At 45.4% G+C, this 12,759-nt stretch overlaps 1 protein-coding gene across 5 annotated transcripts; it reads right to left on the bottom strand.

Moving 5' to 3' along the window:
- SCT (secretin) lies at window positions 1-10,728 on the bottom strand. 5 transcript variants are annotated; one of them, XM_080593655.1, is made up of 8 exons: window positions 9,612-10,728; window positions 8,781-8,856; window positions 7,317-7,408; window positions 4,754-4,855; window positions 3,614-3,718; window positions 3,253-3,357; window positions 2,044-2,148; window positions 1-410 (listed from the first exon to the last, which is right to left on the bottom strand). In XM_080593655.1, the coding sequence occupies exons 4-8, from the start codon at window positions 4,840-4,842 to the stop codon at window positions 299-301; spliced, it is 516 nt and encodes a 171-aa protein (XP_080449781.1). In that variant the 5' UTR covers window positions 4,843-4,855; window positions 7,317-7,408; window positions 8,781-8,856; window positions 9,612-10,728; the 3' UTR covers window positions 1-298. The 5 variants fall into 5 exon arrangements, with proteins under 5 accessions (XP_080449781.1, XP_080449780.1, XP_080449782.1 ...); XM_080593654.1 differs by having other exon boundaries at window positions 9,393-10,728; XM_080593656.1 differs by lacking the exons at window positions 8,781-8,856; window positions 9,612-10,728 and having other exon boundaries at window positions 4,754-4,850; window positions 7,317-7,723.
- Window positions 10,729-12,759: the final 2,031 nt, after the last annotated feature.

Consider the following 12,759-nt stretch of genomic DNA (forward strand, 5'->3'; position numbering starts at 1 on the left):
AGAAGTAGGCAACCAGATGCTAACATAGTAGAAGTGATATGCTTCACTCAGGCTCCACCTATTGACAACAGTTTACACTAACATGTATTTTACTCTTGATTATCATCTAAGAGGTTTTATTGTGCTTTTTTTTTTCCTTTTTTTTCCTTTTGGCTGCTTTCCAGAATTTTATTTTATTTTATTTGCTGATCTCAAGAGTTTTTACTAAGCAAAATACAATAGCTTTCCTGTTTTTTTCAAAGCTGTGTGCATGCAGAACCGTGCTGCTTCTGACAGAGCATTGACTTTCACTTTGCCTTCAGTCGAAAGTGTTGATGTATTCCTTCATGTCTGCAACCAGCTGCTCAGAGATGGGGCAAATGTATTGGCTGGTAACTGCTGCAGCTTCCCTGGCATCACTGTCCGAATGGCTGTTGGGAGGGGAAAAATGAGCAATAGTTTGTTATTCCTGTGGGAACAGACTGTTGGAATAGTGACAAGACCACCTTGTAAAATTCAGAGATGATACCCACAAGTAGATGTATGACAGAGGGGCTCAAATCAGAGATACCTGATGCAAGGTACCTAACAGATGTACAGACAAGGTTATTGGTCTCATCAGAGAATCACAGAATCATAGAATCACAGAATGGTTTGGATTTGAAGAGACATGTAAAAAATAATCTAGTTTATCTCCCCTGCCATGGGCAGGGTCACCTTCCACTAGACCAGATTCTCCAAAGCCCCATCCAACCTGGCTTTGAACACCACCAGGGATGGTGGAACACCACCACAGCTTCTCTGGGCAACCTGATCCAGTGCCTCACCACCCTCATAGTGAAGAATTTCTTCCTTATATCTAATCCAAATCTACCTCTTTCACTTCAAAGCCATTACTCCTTGTCCTATCACTATATGCCCTTGTATGCCCAGCTTTCATATAAGCCCCCTGTAATTACTGAAAGGCTGCAGTAAGGTCTCAGTGGAGCCTTCTATTCTTTGGGATAGACAACCCCAGCTCTCTCAGCTTTTATTTGTAGGAGAAGTGTTCCAGCCCTCTGATCATCCTCATTTATTCTAGGCAATGTGGACAGAAAGTACTAAGGGCCAGCTTACTCCTCCTAGTTTTAGTGATTTAATAGTGAGATGTCTAGTTGAAAGTGGTTGGTCATTGGGAAGATACAATATCCACGTGCTGGGGTAGCCATCCTGAGGTGTGTATTTGAACCAGTAACTGAATCAAAACATGGTAGCAAAGGCTTTCTATTTTAACTGTTGGATCAGGCTTCCTAGTGAGATGTGCATTTTTTTTTTTAAGTCCAGAATAGCAACTCCGCAATTAGAAAAGAATCTTATTTCATTTCCCTGGGTTGTATTATTTTTAATAACTGGCTTTTATATGGCACTTCTTAGCTGTAAATCTCAATGTCAACATTGCTTTAGATAAAGCAAAACTGAGTGCCAGGCAGGGTCGGCATGTAGAAATTGAGATTACTGGGAATTCAGGCATGGAAATCAATTGAGATTGCACACAGCTGCCTGCTGTCTTGCAGTTAGGCCAAAGCATTTGTTTTGCTAGCTCTGCAAACCACCTCTGGGAGTGCAGTTGCTGTCAGAGTGGCAGGAGGTACAGAACTGTGTGATGGAGGGCTGCAGTTCAGCAGTGACACTCCCCACAGAATCACAGAATCACAGGATCGTCCAGGTTGGAAGAGACCTCCAAGATCACCCAGTCCAACCTCTGACCTAACACTAACAAGTCCTTCACTAAACCATATCCCCAAGACAGTGCCTTACAAGCTGATGGGGAGAAAAGAAGAAGTGGTTTTAAAAGATGGGTGATTTCATAAATCCAGTGGTGTGGATATTTTTGAGGATATCAGCTGAGCTGTTTGGATCCTGTAGTGCAAGGACCCACAGACCCCATAACTACTGCATTATATCAGACTTCTGCAGTCAGAGCAAAAACTGGACATTTACAAATTACTGAAAGTCCTCTTCTGAATTCAATACTGTGGTGGTTGGGCCATAGAAGTGCCAAGGTGACAAGTCTGTCCCTCCTACCTGGCGTTCAGAAAGCTCTGGTACAGCCACATAAAGCAAAGGTCCGTATTGCTGTCTTCTTCCTCTCTCATCTGCACATCTGTGTTGACTGGGCCTGGAGAGCTGCTTTAGATAAAGAACAATATTAAATAAAAATAAAAATATTGAAACCACCACAGTTGTAAAACAGCACTGCTCTCTGGAAGGCAGGTTCACCCCACCAGCAACCTGCCACATGGGCCATGCTCTATTAACCTGCTGACTGACAGTTAGCTGTGTATGAAAAGAAAGAGGTATCCTTTTCAAATCAGGCTCAGATGTTCTCTAACTGGCAAGAGGATAGGTTTTAATATGCACTTGTATGCTGCCTCATTACCCAGTACTATCATGTCCTTCAGCCCATGGATATATACCTTCTTCCAGCAACTGGAAATTAAAAATCTACTGCATCTGCCAGGATTTTGTTATTAGTGCATGCCCTAGAAAATATCAGAACACCCTGAACAGATGGGAAGGAATCAATGTGCTATGTTTCTGCCTTGGAGAACCAAGCCTGCAGGATGCCTCTGCAGGCAATGCTCTCCCTTCATAACATACCAGAGTCAAGGACAGCAGCAGTAATGGGGTGTATCGCCCTGAGGGCCATGTATTGTAACTGATTGTGGGCTTCAGTGGGAGCTAGTGGTTCAGTATTTCAGCTGTCTGAAGGAACCCTCTTGGCGATGTATATGATTATGTCTAACTCCTGCCCAGTTTGGGAAAGCCATGGCTGGGGACTATGAACCCCGAGGTCTCCCTCATTCTGGAACAGAGCCCACTTTTTTTTTATGAGCATTTTCTCAAGCACTTTGTTTTTAGCAGGCAAATCAACTACAACATTCCCCAAAAGACTAAACCAAACACAAACAAAAAAATCTCAACCTGTGATCTGGTGTCAAGTTTTCTGTCCTATGGATTAAGCTTGATACTGGCATATGCCACAGATAATGTTGTCTTATGCTTAGAAATTGCCACACTCAGAAGGTTTGTGCTGGTGGGGCATCTCCACTGTTGCACAGAAGCTCCACTGTGGCCTCGCAGGAGGAGACCAAGCCCCAGACACCTTGCTCTTGTCTTGAGTTTTCCAAAGCAGTGTCCATGCCATCCCCCTTTCCTTGGAGCTGGGGCCTGCTCCCTGCAGCCTGCACTGCCCACGCTGCCTTCCTCTTCCTGAAGAAGCTGAGCTCTTACCTGCGCTTGTGGCCCATGAGATTTTGGATGAATTTCTGAACCTGGGCATTTCCTCTCATCTTGCTGTATTCGCTGGTAAATAGTCCATCTGAGTGCCTCTGGGACCTGCATCAGGCAAAATACAACAGCTGCTCCTCCCAGTCATGAGACTTATCCCAAGACTCTGAAATTTCTCTCGCCCTAATATCCAGGAGCCCTGTATCCCTGCCCTTCTCTCTCCTCTCATCGTCAGCAGCCTCTGGATGAGGCCAGCACTGAGGTTGGCTCTGGAACTGGAGGCAGCTCAGCCCCATGGGCTTCTTTTCCCACCTCCCACTGAAGACTTCCCTGCCCCAGGAGCCTGGTTTCAGCTCCTCCCTACCTCTCCTTGAGGCCCACCAGGTGTTTCACTAGCTGCTGCACGTAAGCATTGTCGTTCATCTTGCTGAGCTCACTGTGGAAGAGCCCATCCGCGTGTCTCTCAGTCCTAGGTGGTCAGAAAAGAAAAAATGGATGAAAAAACCACGGTTTTAAAACTGGAGGAAAATGGTCATTTAAAACTGCTACCTGAAGGAAAGATAAACAAGAATTTGTGCTAATTTGGCAAAAGTTTAAAAAAGAATATTTTCCAAGAGTTTAAAAGAAATACCTGTGTTAACCATCACACAGCAAAAGCACCTGCCCTTGCTCTAGCATCTTCACCTCAAGAAATTGAACACCCAGATACAGAAACCCTGAGGACCTGGTAGGTAATGGTAGCAGCGCCAAAGACTCACAGGTGGCTGATTGAGAAGGCATTGAAAAAGTGCTCATAGCCTCAGAGATGTTCAACCAAGGCTGGCAAACTTCAAACCAGACTAGACAGTGGGTAAGATAAAAGGTCTTGGATCATGATATCTGTCTAAGCCTCAGGAGAGACCCGTTTGTGTGACTGTGTTTGTGCTAGTAGTGGCACTAGGGCAGCTGTACTTGGCTCTGGTGGTGGCCATGGAAGGGCTGCAAGGGTCTCAGCTGTGTCCTCCTCCAGCCTGAGTCCTTTGGTCTCTCTGGGCTTGAACTGCCCCTGCACAAGCAGGAGGAGGGGCAGCTCTGCCTCAGTCTTACAGGCAAGATTAGGAACTGGTGAACTACCAGGACTGCCTATTATTGGTTACATTTTTGTGACACTAAGCTGTTTAAAACAGAACCTTCCACTTTTACCAACCTGTATAAGTATCTAGTAGGGAAACAGGTTCAAGAGTGTCTTTTTTCTTTTTTTTTTTTTTTTTTTTTGGTGTAGTTTGGTCTGTTTGGGTTTCTGATTTTTCTTCTCAATCAAGTCAAATCTTCTAATCTTAAGCAAGGAAAAAAAAATATTTACAACATTGGTATTCCTTTAGCTAAATCAATTTAGGGGAACAAAAATAACAGCCAAGCAGCTGCAACTTCTGGAAGTAAGATAAAAGGCTGGTTTTATAGTTAGCAGGCTCTTTGAACAAAAAGCCATGGAGAAAAAGGAAGCAGAGGCACAAGAAATGCTTACCTCTCCAGGGATGGAAGAGATGCTGAGAAGTGAGACAGGACAATCATGGGAATAATTAGCTGCCACAGACCAGTCATCAGGGAAAACATGTTGACTCCTAAACTAAAGCACAAGGTTTTATGACCAGCAGAACAAACGACCTTGATCTTTGGTACAGTTCACATGCCACACGGAAGACAATGTTTTATAAATAACTTCACTATAACTAAATTAGCAGGAATTCTTGCCAGCAAAGATAGTATTTCTTTAAAATACAGAAGATGAACAATTCAAATCATTCATGTTGCCAGATATTTGTAAAATATTTGTAGCCGTTATCCCACCACCACTACCACCATGTAGTCCCGGTGCATGGATCTGAGGGGCCTGTTTGAGATAATGTTCTTGCTGGAGTATTGCTGTGAGTCAGTATAATACACCTTGAATAAGCAGGGAGGTATCACATTGAGTTAATCCATTGGTGGCACAACTCCGTGGAATAACCTCCACTCCACTATGAGTGTCTGACAGATGAGTCTTCAGGGAGAGGATTTAAAACACCCATTAAAACATCCCACACAGTTATTAATACACCTAGAGGGTGCCCAGGAGAAATCTGTCTTTTGCTGTTGTTGCCATTGTTTGTTTGTCTGTTTTTGTTTTGTTCTCCTGTAAATTATCAGGTGAAAAGATTGGCATGTAGCAAAGAAGAATTCATCCACTCACAGGGGAAGGGAAGGACTCGTGTGTGTGCTGATATCTGCCTATCCTCTAATCTTTCAAGAGGGAAAAAAGGAATAGCACATTTTCAGTAACAACAAAACCTTGTACTTTGTTTTCTAACTGAAATAAAAAGAAAATTGCATTTTGCTTATCACAAGCCATTGCATGTTCTTTCTTCTTATTTCCAACCTCATTTCACAGCTCTATGCCTGCAGAGATGTGTATGTGCCTTTATAAGAGTGTGCTCACGTTTTCCCAAGGAATACACAGAAAACATGCTTGTAATTTTTAATATTCCTGTCTTCCTCCTGCAAAGAAGCAAAACTTGCTTTTTAGTCACTGTCCTGGAAACTCTCAGACTGTACTTGCTAACCCAAAATCAAAGTCCTCTCACTTTGGTTTTATTTTAGTCTGAAACTAAACAGAACAAAGAGCATTAAAGGACTGACAGTTTCCTCAACACTTTCTAGCCACCCTCCTGGGACTGTTTTCTAATCTAAAGATACCACAAGATAAGATGAGGCAAGACAAGGAAGGCGAAGAATGGGGGATTTATGCAGAAATGTATTTGCAGTAAGCCACGGCACAAATGGGGGCTGCAGACCAGAGAAAAGAGGTTTGGCAGAGAAGTTCATGATTAAGAATCTGTAAGCTTCACCTCACACACATTTTTGATGCTTTTACTTTGTTTTCCTGCCTGATTTGGTTTTGAGGGGGATGAAATAGAAAAGAAGGACATTTCAAAGATCAGTTCCTTATGGGAGTCCAAACAGCACAGACTCCACATTATTGCTTCCTGCTCGAGGAATGTGAAGGAGCTGAAAACAGACCTCAAGAATAGACTGTGCCACCCCTCAGGGACAGGTAACCTGGACCCTGAGCCTGTCCTCAATCAGTATAAGACTTGCCATGCAGTGCCTTGCCCCCCCGGCCAGCATCTCACCACAGCATTTTGGCCTTTCTTGTGCCATCCTTGGGCAGGTTTTTGTCTTGGAGCACCACATTTAACAGACCATTTTAAGCACCAGCCCTAGCTCCAGAGTCTCCCCTCTCTTGGTGATCTTTCTGGCTGCTAGCCAAGGGGATCAACTTGTCTTTTCCCTTTCTGGACGTGATCTTCTCTTCCGCATGCAGATTGCTTTCTGAAGTCTCTTGGAACAGTGATGGTGGTTGAGGAGCTTTCTTTCTGTGTCGGTAATGATTGATGATTACTTTGTATTGCATAGTTCTTTTGTTTTATTTTTAATCAATTAGATAATGTGAGAAGGTAGATTTTGAGTTTCATTGCTGTAACACTGTTTAACCTCCTTGACCTTCCAAGCTTTTATTGCCCTCCCCAGTGATGCTGGCTCTCAATAAATACAATCTCCTTGGATTGCTAGTACTTTTAGCTGAAAGAAATGCACACCGACTCAGCCCAGGACCTGAGAACAGCTCAGCCCCTTGCAGCAGACAAATCCTGCTGCTGAAATGTCACATTGCACCCACAGGCTTTGCTGAATCAAAGCTGCCGTCACCCTGAAGGAGCACTACTGCCAGGAGAACTTCCCAAAAGGAACATTGCAAGCACTACACAGCCAGTTGGTGCACCTTCTTGTTCTTGCCTATCCCTACCTAAAACTAAGGACCATGAATCTCTGGAAACACATCTGGTTCAGCTGCTGTTTGGCTCCGTTCTTCCCAGTGGCTGTTCCAGAGGAGGAAAACCCCATCTATCATCATCACTGCTGCTCAGGAGAGGGATGAACAATGGCAATAGCTCAGCAAAGCATCACGGAGGCCCAAAATACACCACCCAAGCCTTGCAAGCAGGGAAGAGGCAGCCCATCCAGCCTGACAGCGTCAGCACAGCCGTACTCACCACACCGTGGTCACTCCAGGCTCCCAGCTGTCCTACAGCTGATGGCGCACCACTGGCCCACTTCTCTCCGCAGCCCCTATAAATCTGAAGCCCTTATCAAAAGCAATTATTTGAGTAAAGATATGAATATAAGTAACCATGGCTAACAGCAAATAACATATCCGGACTGAAATGTCCTTTTAATTACTCTCTAAACCCAATTGGATCATTCACAACAGTTCAATAGACCATATTTCTGCTGATGTGTAATAATTCCTGTTTGTGTGTTTAATGAGAGTAATTTGTAGGGAAAACATCCCTGTACCAATTGATTCACCACGATTGTCATCATTATCTCTCCTCCTGGTTTTAATTACCTCTTGATATGAGCTTAATCTTCTGCTCTTTTTTTTTTTTAATTCTGGCTCGGCTTTTGTTTGCAATCACCAGGATGATTCGATGAGTGTGATTTGCCTATACAACATGTCAATTTTCTTAGGGCAAACACTGTCTAATCAGTAGGACTGGTCTGGGTTTGCAGGAGAGGACAATATTTTTCATGCTGTGGTTTCACAGCCACTTCTGGGAAAGGTCTGGTGAGAACAGATTGTATCACAACTTCAAAGAAAGAAGCATACTGATACATGCATGAAAACATCCTGGATATATCCCCTGCCTTTGCTGGGTTTCAGAGCTGGTTGTTCTCAAACTTTGCTACTACAGGTGACATGGGAATGGAGGGAGAAAATAGGATTATGCTCTTTCTCTCCTTTTTTATGTTGTATAAAGTAGCTTGGGAGTATTAATTGTTATAAATAAATCTTCTTATTTCTCTACTGGAGAAATAGAAATTATATTACACTTTTTCTCATCTACTTAACCTTTTTTTCTTTTGGGGAAGCAGAGGGCATCCCCATGCTGGAGGGCTGGGAGGAACCTAATTTTCCCCATCATCTTTCCCTTGGAAGAATAACCCATACACTGATGAGCAGCAAGCTTCAGCACTATGACTGCAGGCTGTAGCTATAGCCCTACACGAGACAGGGGACTCAACAGCAGAGACAAGCTGCCACTTTCCAGGACTGGAGGACAGGGAGGTGCCATGGCCACCGTTTGGATAGAGAAGTCCATTTTCTCCTTTAAGACAGTCCAGGTCAGTCCTACACACATTCAAGCATTTCCCAACCAGCTTTCTGTCCTTTCTACAACACATAGCCCTTACAGCTGCTTTCTTCAGCACTGTTAGAGTTGTCATTCCTCTGCAACCCTTCCGCTGTCTCCCTGATACCCCTGTCTGTAGTGTTACAGGCTCAGTCAACACATTTCCTTTCTGTACAACCAGGTGCAGATTCACTGAGTCACATCCTTCTCTCACGGCATCTGAAAGCTCTTCTGAGCACCCAGCCCAGCTTTGGGAACCCTCAGTGATGCTAGCGATGTCTGCAATTTTCTGGAATTGTGTTTAGATCTTTATATTTTCCGTACTTGTATTTTACGACAGTATCACTGGCGAAAGGATCAGCTGGGACCACTGGTGTTGCTCCACTGCAAACATCTTCAGCTGAGAATGGCAATGTAGGAACAGAACAAAGGGGGGGAAAAAGTTTATTAAAAAAGCACAGACAACATATAGGGAGCTAAAAATGACTAATGCTATTTCCTTTCATTTGCAAATAACGTCAACGGGTCTGAAATGCCCCCACTACAGGGGAAAATCAGTGTGCCTGAGCACCTAAATGGGTCTAGATAAGAGGCACGCAGGAGAGGCTGCACGGATGCCTGATGAAGTGGCCCCAGGATGGCAGCAGAGGGTGAGTAACAGGAGAGAACAAGCTTTTCGAGACTGGAAGAAACAAGAATTGAAGTAACCCGATTTATCTACTTAGCAACAAAAAGTGGTTTTTGCCTTGCTGCAGCAGTGGCAGAGAGTGAAAAGGTGACAGGGTGAGAAAGTGTGTGGACAGGCCCAGCAATGCTGCAACATAACGCAGGTGACAACTGTGGGCTTGAGCTTAAACACAGCTTCTGAGGCCCCTGGTGAGGAAATTTAGGGGCATACAAGGAAACTCAAAGGTTTTTGCAAGCTCTAATTTATACCTGAATAAAGCCCAAAACAAATCCTGAGTCCTGAAACAGCATATGATCCTCTTAACCAGAATGAACACTAAACTCTCATCAGGAGATATTGAGATAGAAGAGAGAAACAACAGTACTGCTAAGCAATATCAGCTGTCCGGATTTTTGAGAGTTTGCACCTTGCTTTTCCCATTTTCCACATGTGTGAGCACTCAAAGTGGGAGTGAAGATTCCCCTTACCTGCAGGCAGCAGGCACAAAGTGTGATTAAATCACCCATTGATCACTGTAATCTGCCCCATTGTCTCTTTGCAACAGCATTGCAGGGGAAAGATCTCCATCACTGACTGGAAGAATGACAAAAGAGAAGGAAATTGTTGCCCTCATATGATCCCCAACTCACACAGTTGTCACACCCAAGGCTGCAAGAAGTCAGAGCTGAAATGATCCTTGCTGCCTGATGCCAGTGACTTACCTAGACACAGGCTGCGCCAACTTCATGTTGTCCCTGGCTGGAGGAAAGGTTGGGTATCACCTTCCAGCAGGCTCCATGTGGAAATTTATGGATGCTCCGCTTTTAAATACGATGTGGCCCTCCACAGCATCACAGCACCAACGACAAAGCAGTGCCCACAGCTGTCTATGTGCTCAGGGAAAAGCTCCTTAGCCAAAATGAAAAGAAATGGCCTCACTGATATTACTTGTCTGGCCACAAGCTAAGTGTTGGTGAAGATGTTTCAAGAAAACAGCCCATGTTTGGGAGCAGAGCCAGGTTTTGTGCCTGAGATAGGAGCAGGACAGACTGGGCTTGGGTGCCTTCAGGCTGGGCCTCTCTCAGATGTGGCCCAAGCCTGGGTGCTCCTTACTCACCCGTCCCACTGAAATCCTCACAGAGCCCACGACTCTCAGGAGGCAACCAGCACCTGGAAGTGTGGGTTGCGGTCCTCTTCCTATGGACCTGAACAAGGCAGCCACGTTTATGGGACATGACACAGTATTCACGGGATGTATAGTAAAGTCTGCAAACTGGCAAACTAAGGAGGTCTGAGGCTGTGCATCAGCACCCCATGAAGAAGGCAGGAAGAGATGCCCTAGGGCAGGAGGGAGATGGGGTCTCTGAGCCTTGGGGCCATCCCTGAGTGGGAGGTGGGCTGCCCTGATCATGTTCCCAGGTGTAAAGCTGCCAGGATCTTTGCGCAGTCACCTCTGCTTAGCCTTGATGCCGGCTGACATGCGCAGCATGGAGAGACCTGTGGTGAGCTGTATTAATTCAATCCACTTGCCACCGGTGCAGAGCTATTCTCGGCAGCCTCACTGTCAGCTGGGGACACCCTCATGTGAGGCAGCAAGCAAAGGCATCGACCATCCCCACCTCGACACCGAGGATACCTCATTTATCCTAAAGAATACCTCATGACTGGTGCACATCCTGGCCCATCTCAGGGGCACCAAGTCTGGGTGGTAGAGAGGAAGGTCTTTTTTCTCCTCCTTACAGTAGGACGGAGGGGTCACCAAACCTGCCACCTGACATGCATCACATTATAACTACACTGCCATAAATTTGGCAATATTTAAAGAAAGCACGAGCCTGTCCTTTGGCTGTGGTGTAGGAGAAGACAAAAGAAACAGCATTTTGGAAAAGACAGGGTTTCATCATAAAGGCAAGTGTTCTGATCCCACACTGCAAGAAAGACTCAAAAATTACCACACGCAGCTCCAGGGGGTTGTTCTGAGACATAAAGGGAGAGAAATTCCCCTTCATGCTTCAAGGAAATTGATACAGGAGATCAGGAAAGACCTTCTAGCTGGAGGAGCAATGTGGGTGCATCTCCAGTGAGCATTAAGAATAGGCTGGATAAATGCTGTTATTGTCATGTGGATGTTGTAGCCCCTGCCTTGGATGGGGAAAGCCTATCCAGCCTTTGGGGTTGCTGTTCATCCAGGGCAACCCTTACAAGGTAGCATTCATGCCAGCTTATCCACTGCCCAGACCCCAGATGTGTTACTGCAGCAACTCAGGATCTGCTGGGGCTGCTTTTCTTCATGGATACACCTTGTTTGGCCAAAACATACATTCCCAAATGCTCCTGCAGCCTCTGCACTGCTCTGAGATCTGTGGCCTTGAGATGGCTGAGTGCACTGGGGTCAAAACAGGTTGAAAAGGTTGCCAAAGACCATCTCACTCACTACACATGTCCAGCAATGGCATCACAAGTCCTGAAGGTGTCTAGGTGCAGCCATCCTTCAAGGAGCCCTGGCACAGGCTGTGACACCATCCAGTGGTGGCATCTGCTGATGGCATGGGAGTTTATTGAGGTCAGATGGTACTAGGAACTGCACGGCTAAATCCTTCCTACGTAAAAGTAAAATACCCTTTAATCAGCTTACAGGGTGTTCAGGAACTTCTACCTCCCCCATTCTGTTTTTTCTTAGTATGTATATGTGTGAGCCCACGTGTGTAGTGAGAATTTTCTCTTTTATGTTTCCAGGTGAGCCTACTCCCATGCCAAGGAGCTGACCACAATGCTGCTATCTACTGAGAGCAGATTGGAGTCATTTTCTTGAACCACCTCCAAATCTGTTAGAGAAAGGACACTAATTGGAATAAGGGGATTGGGGGATTTAGCTTTCCAAATGCTCCTTTCTTGCACAGGACGGTTTCAGGAGTGGTTTTAATCTTTACCACCTGATCTGTAATTTTGGCTGCAGAAAGGAAGAATGGGATGGGGTGGGAGCAGGGGCAGGGGTAGGTGGGCTTGAGAAATGAAGGGAGAAGGAAAATTACAGTCTCATACAGCTAAGTGAGACCTCAGAAAAAAAAACAAAACCCACCCTACTCCCAAGCCCCAAGGTGGACTCAGTTATTCCAAGATCCTGAACAGAGTAGGGTTCGTTCCCTGTCTTGGAATAAATCCATCTCACAGAAACAGACCTTCGTGGTCCCTTTTGGCGGCTTGTGCTTAGCAGTGCAAAAAACAGAGGGGAAAGCCATGTTTCCTTTCTGTGTTGCTGGCTTCCCAGTGCCTCTGTGTGTGTAAAAGGTCCACAGCAAACCCTAAAGGGCTCCCTCTTTGAGCAGGAAGCATGCACCTCCCTCTGCCCAGTGCAACAAAATATCTGGGATCTATTCAAGTCCCAGTCCTGAAAGGGAGAACCCCTTCCTTGTGGCTACAGATCCTCCCACAGCAGCATGTGATTGAGCAAGGGGCAAATTGCTCTAAGCAAAGCAGGTGGCTGGATCCAGGAGTCACCTGGGGAGGTGAGGGATGTGTGCTCCTCCGTCTGTCTATTTGCTTATATAGCGCTCACCTCCTGAGCTGCTCTTGGGTTCCTTTTATTGCTGATTTCTCTCCTCTGTTTTGTTCAACGGGGCAGCAGAGGTCAGAGAT

This window comes from Anser brachyrhynchus, assembly GCF_964034855.1.
Source record: "Anser brachyrhynchus genome assembly, chromosome: 5".
Taxonomy (NCBI): domain Eukaryota; kingdom Metazoa; phylum Chordata; class Aves; order Anseriformes; family Anatidae; genus Anser; species Anser brachyrhynchus.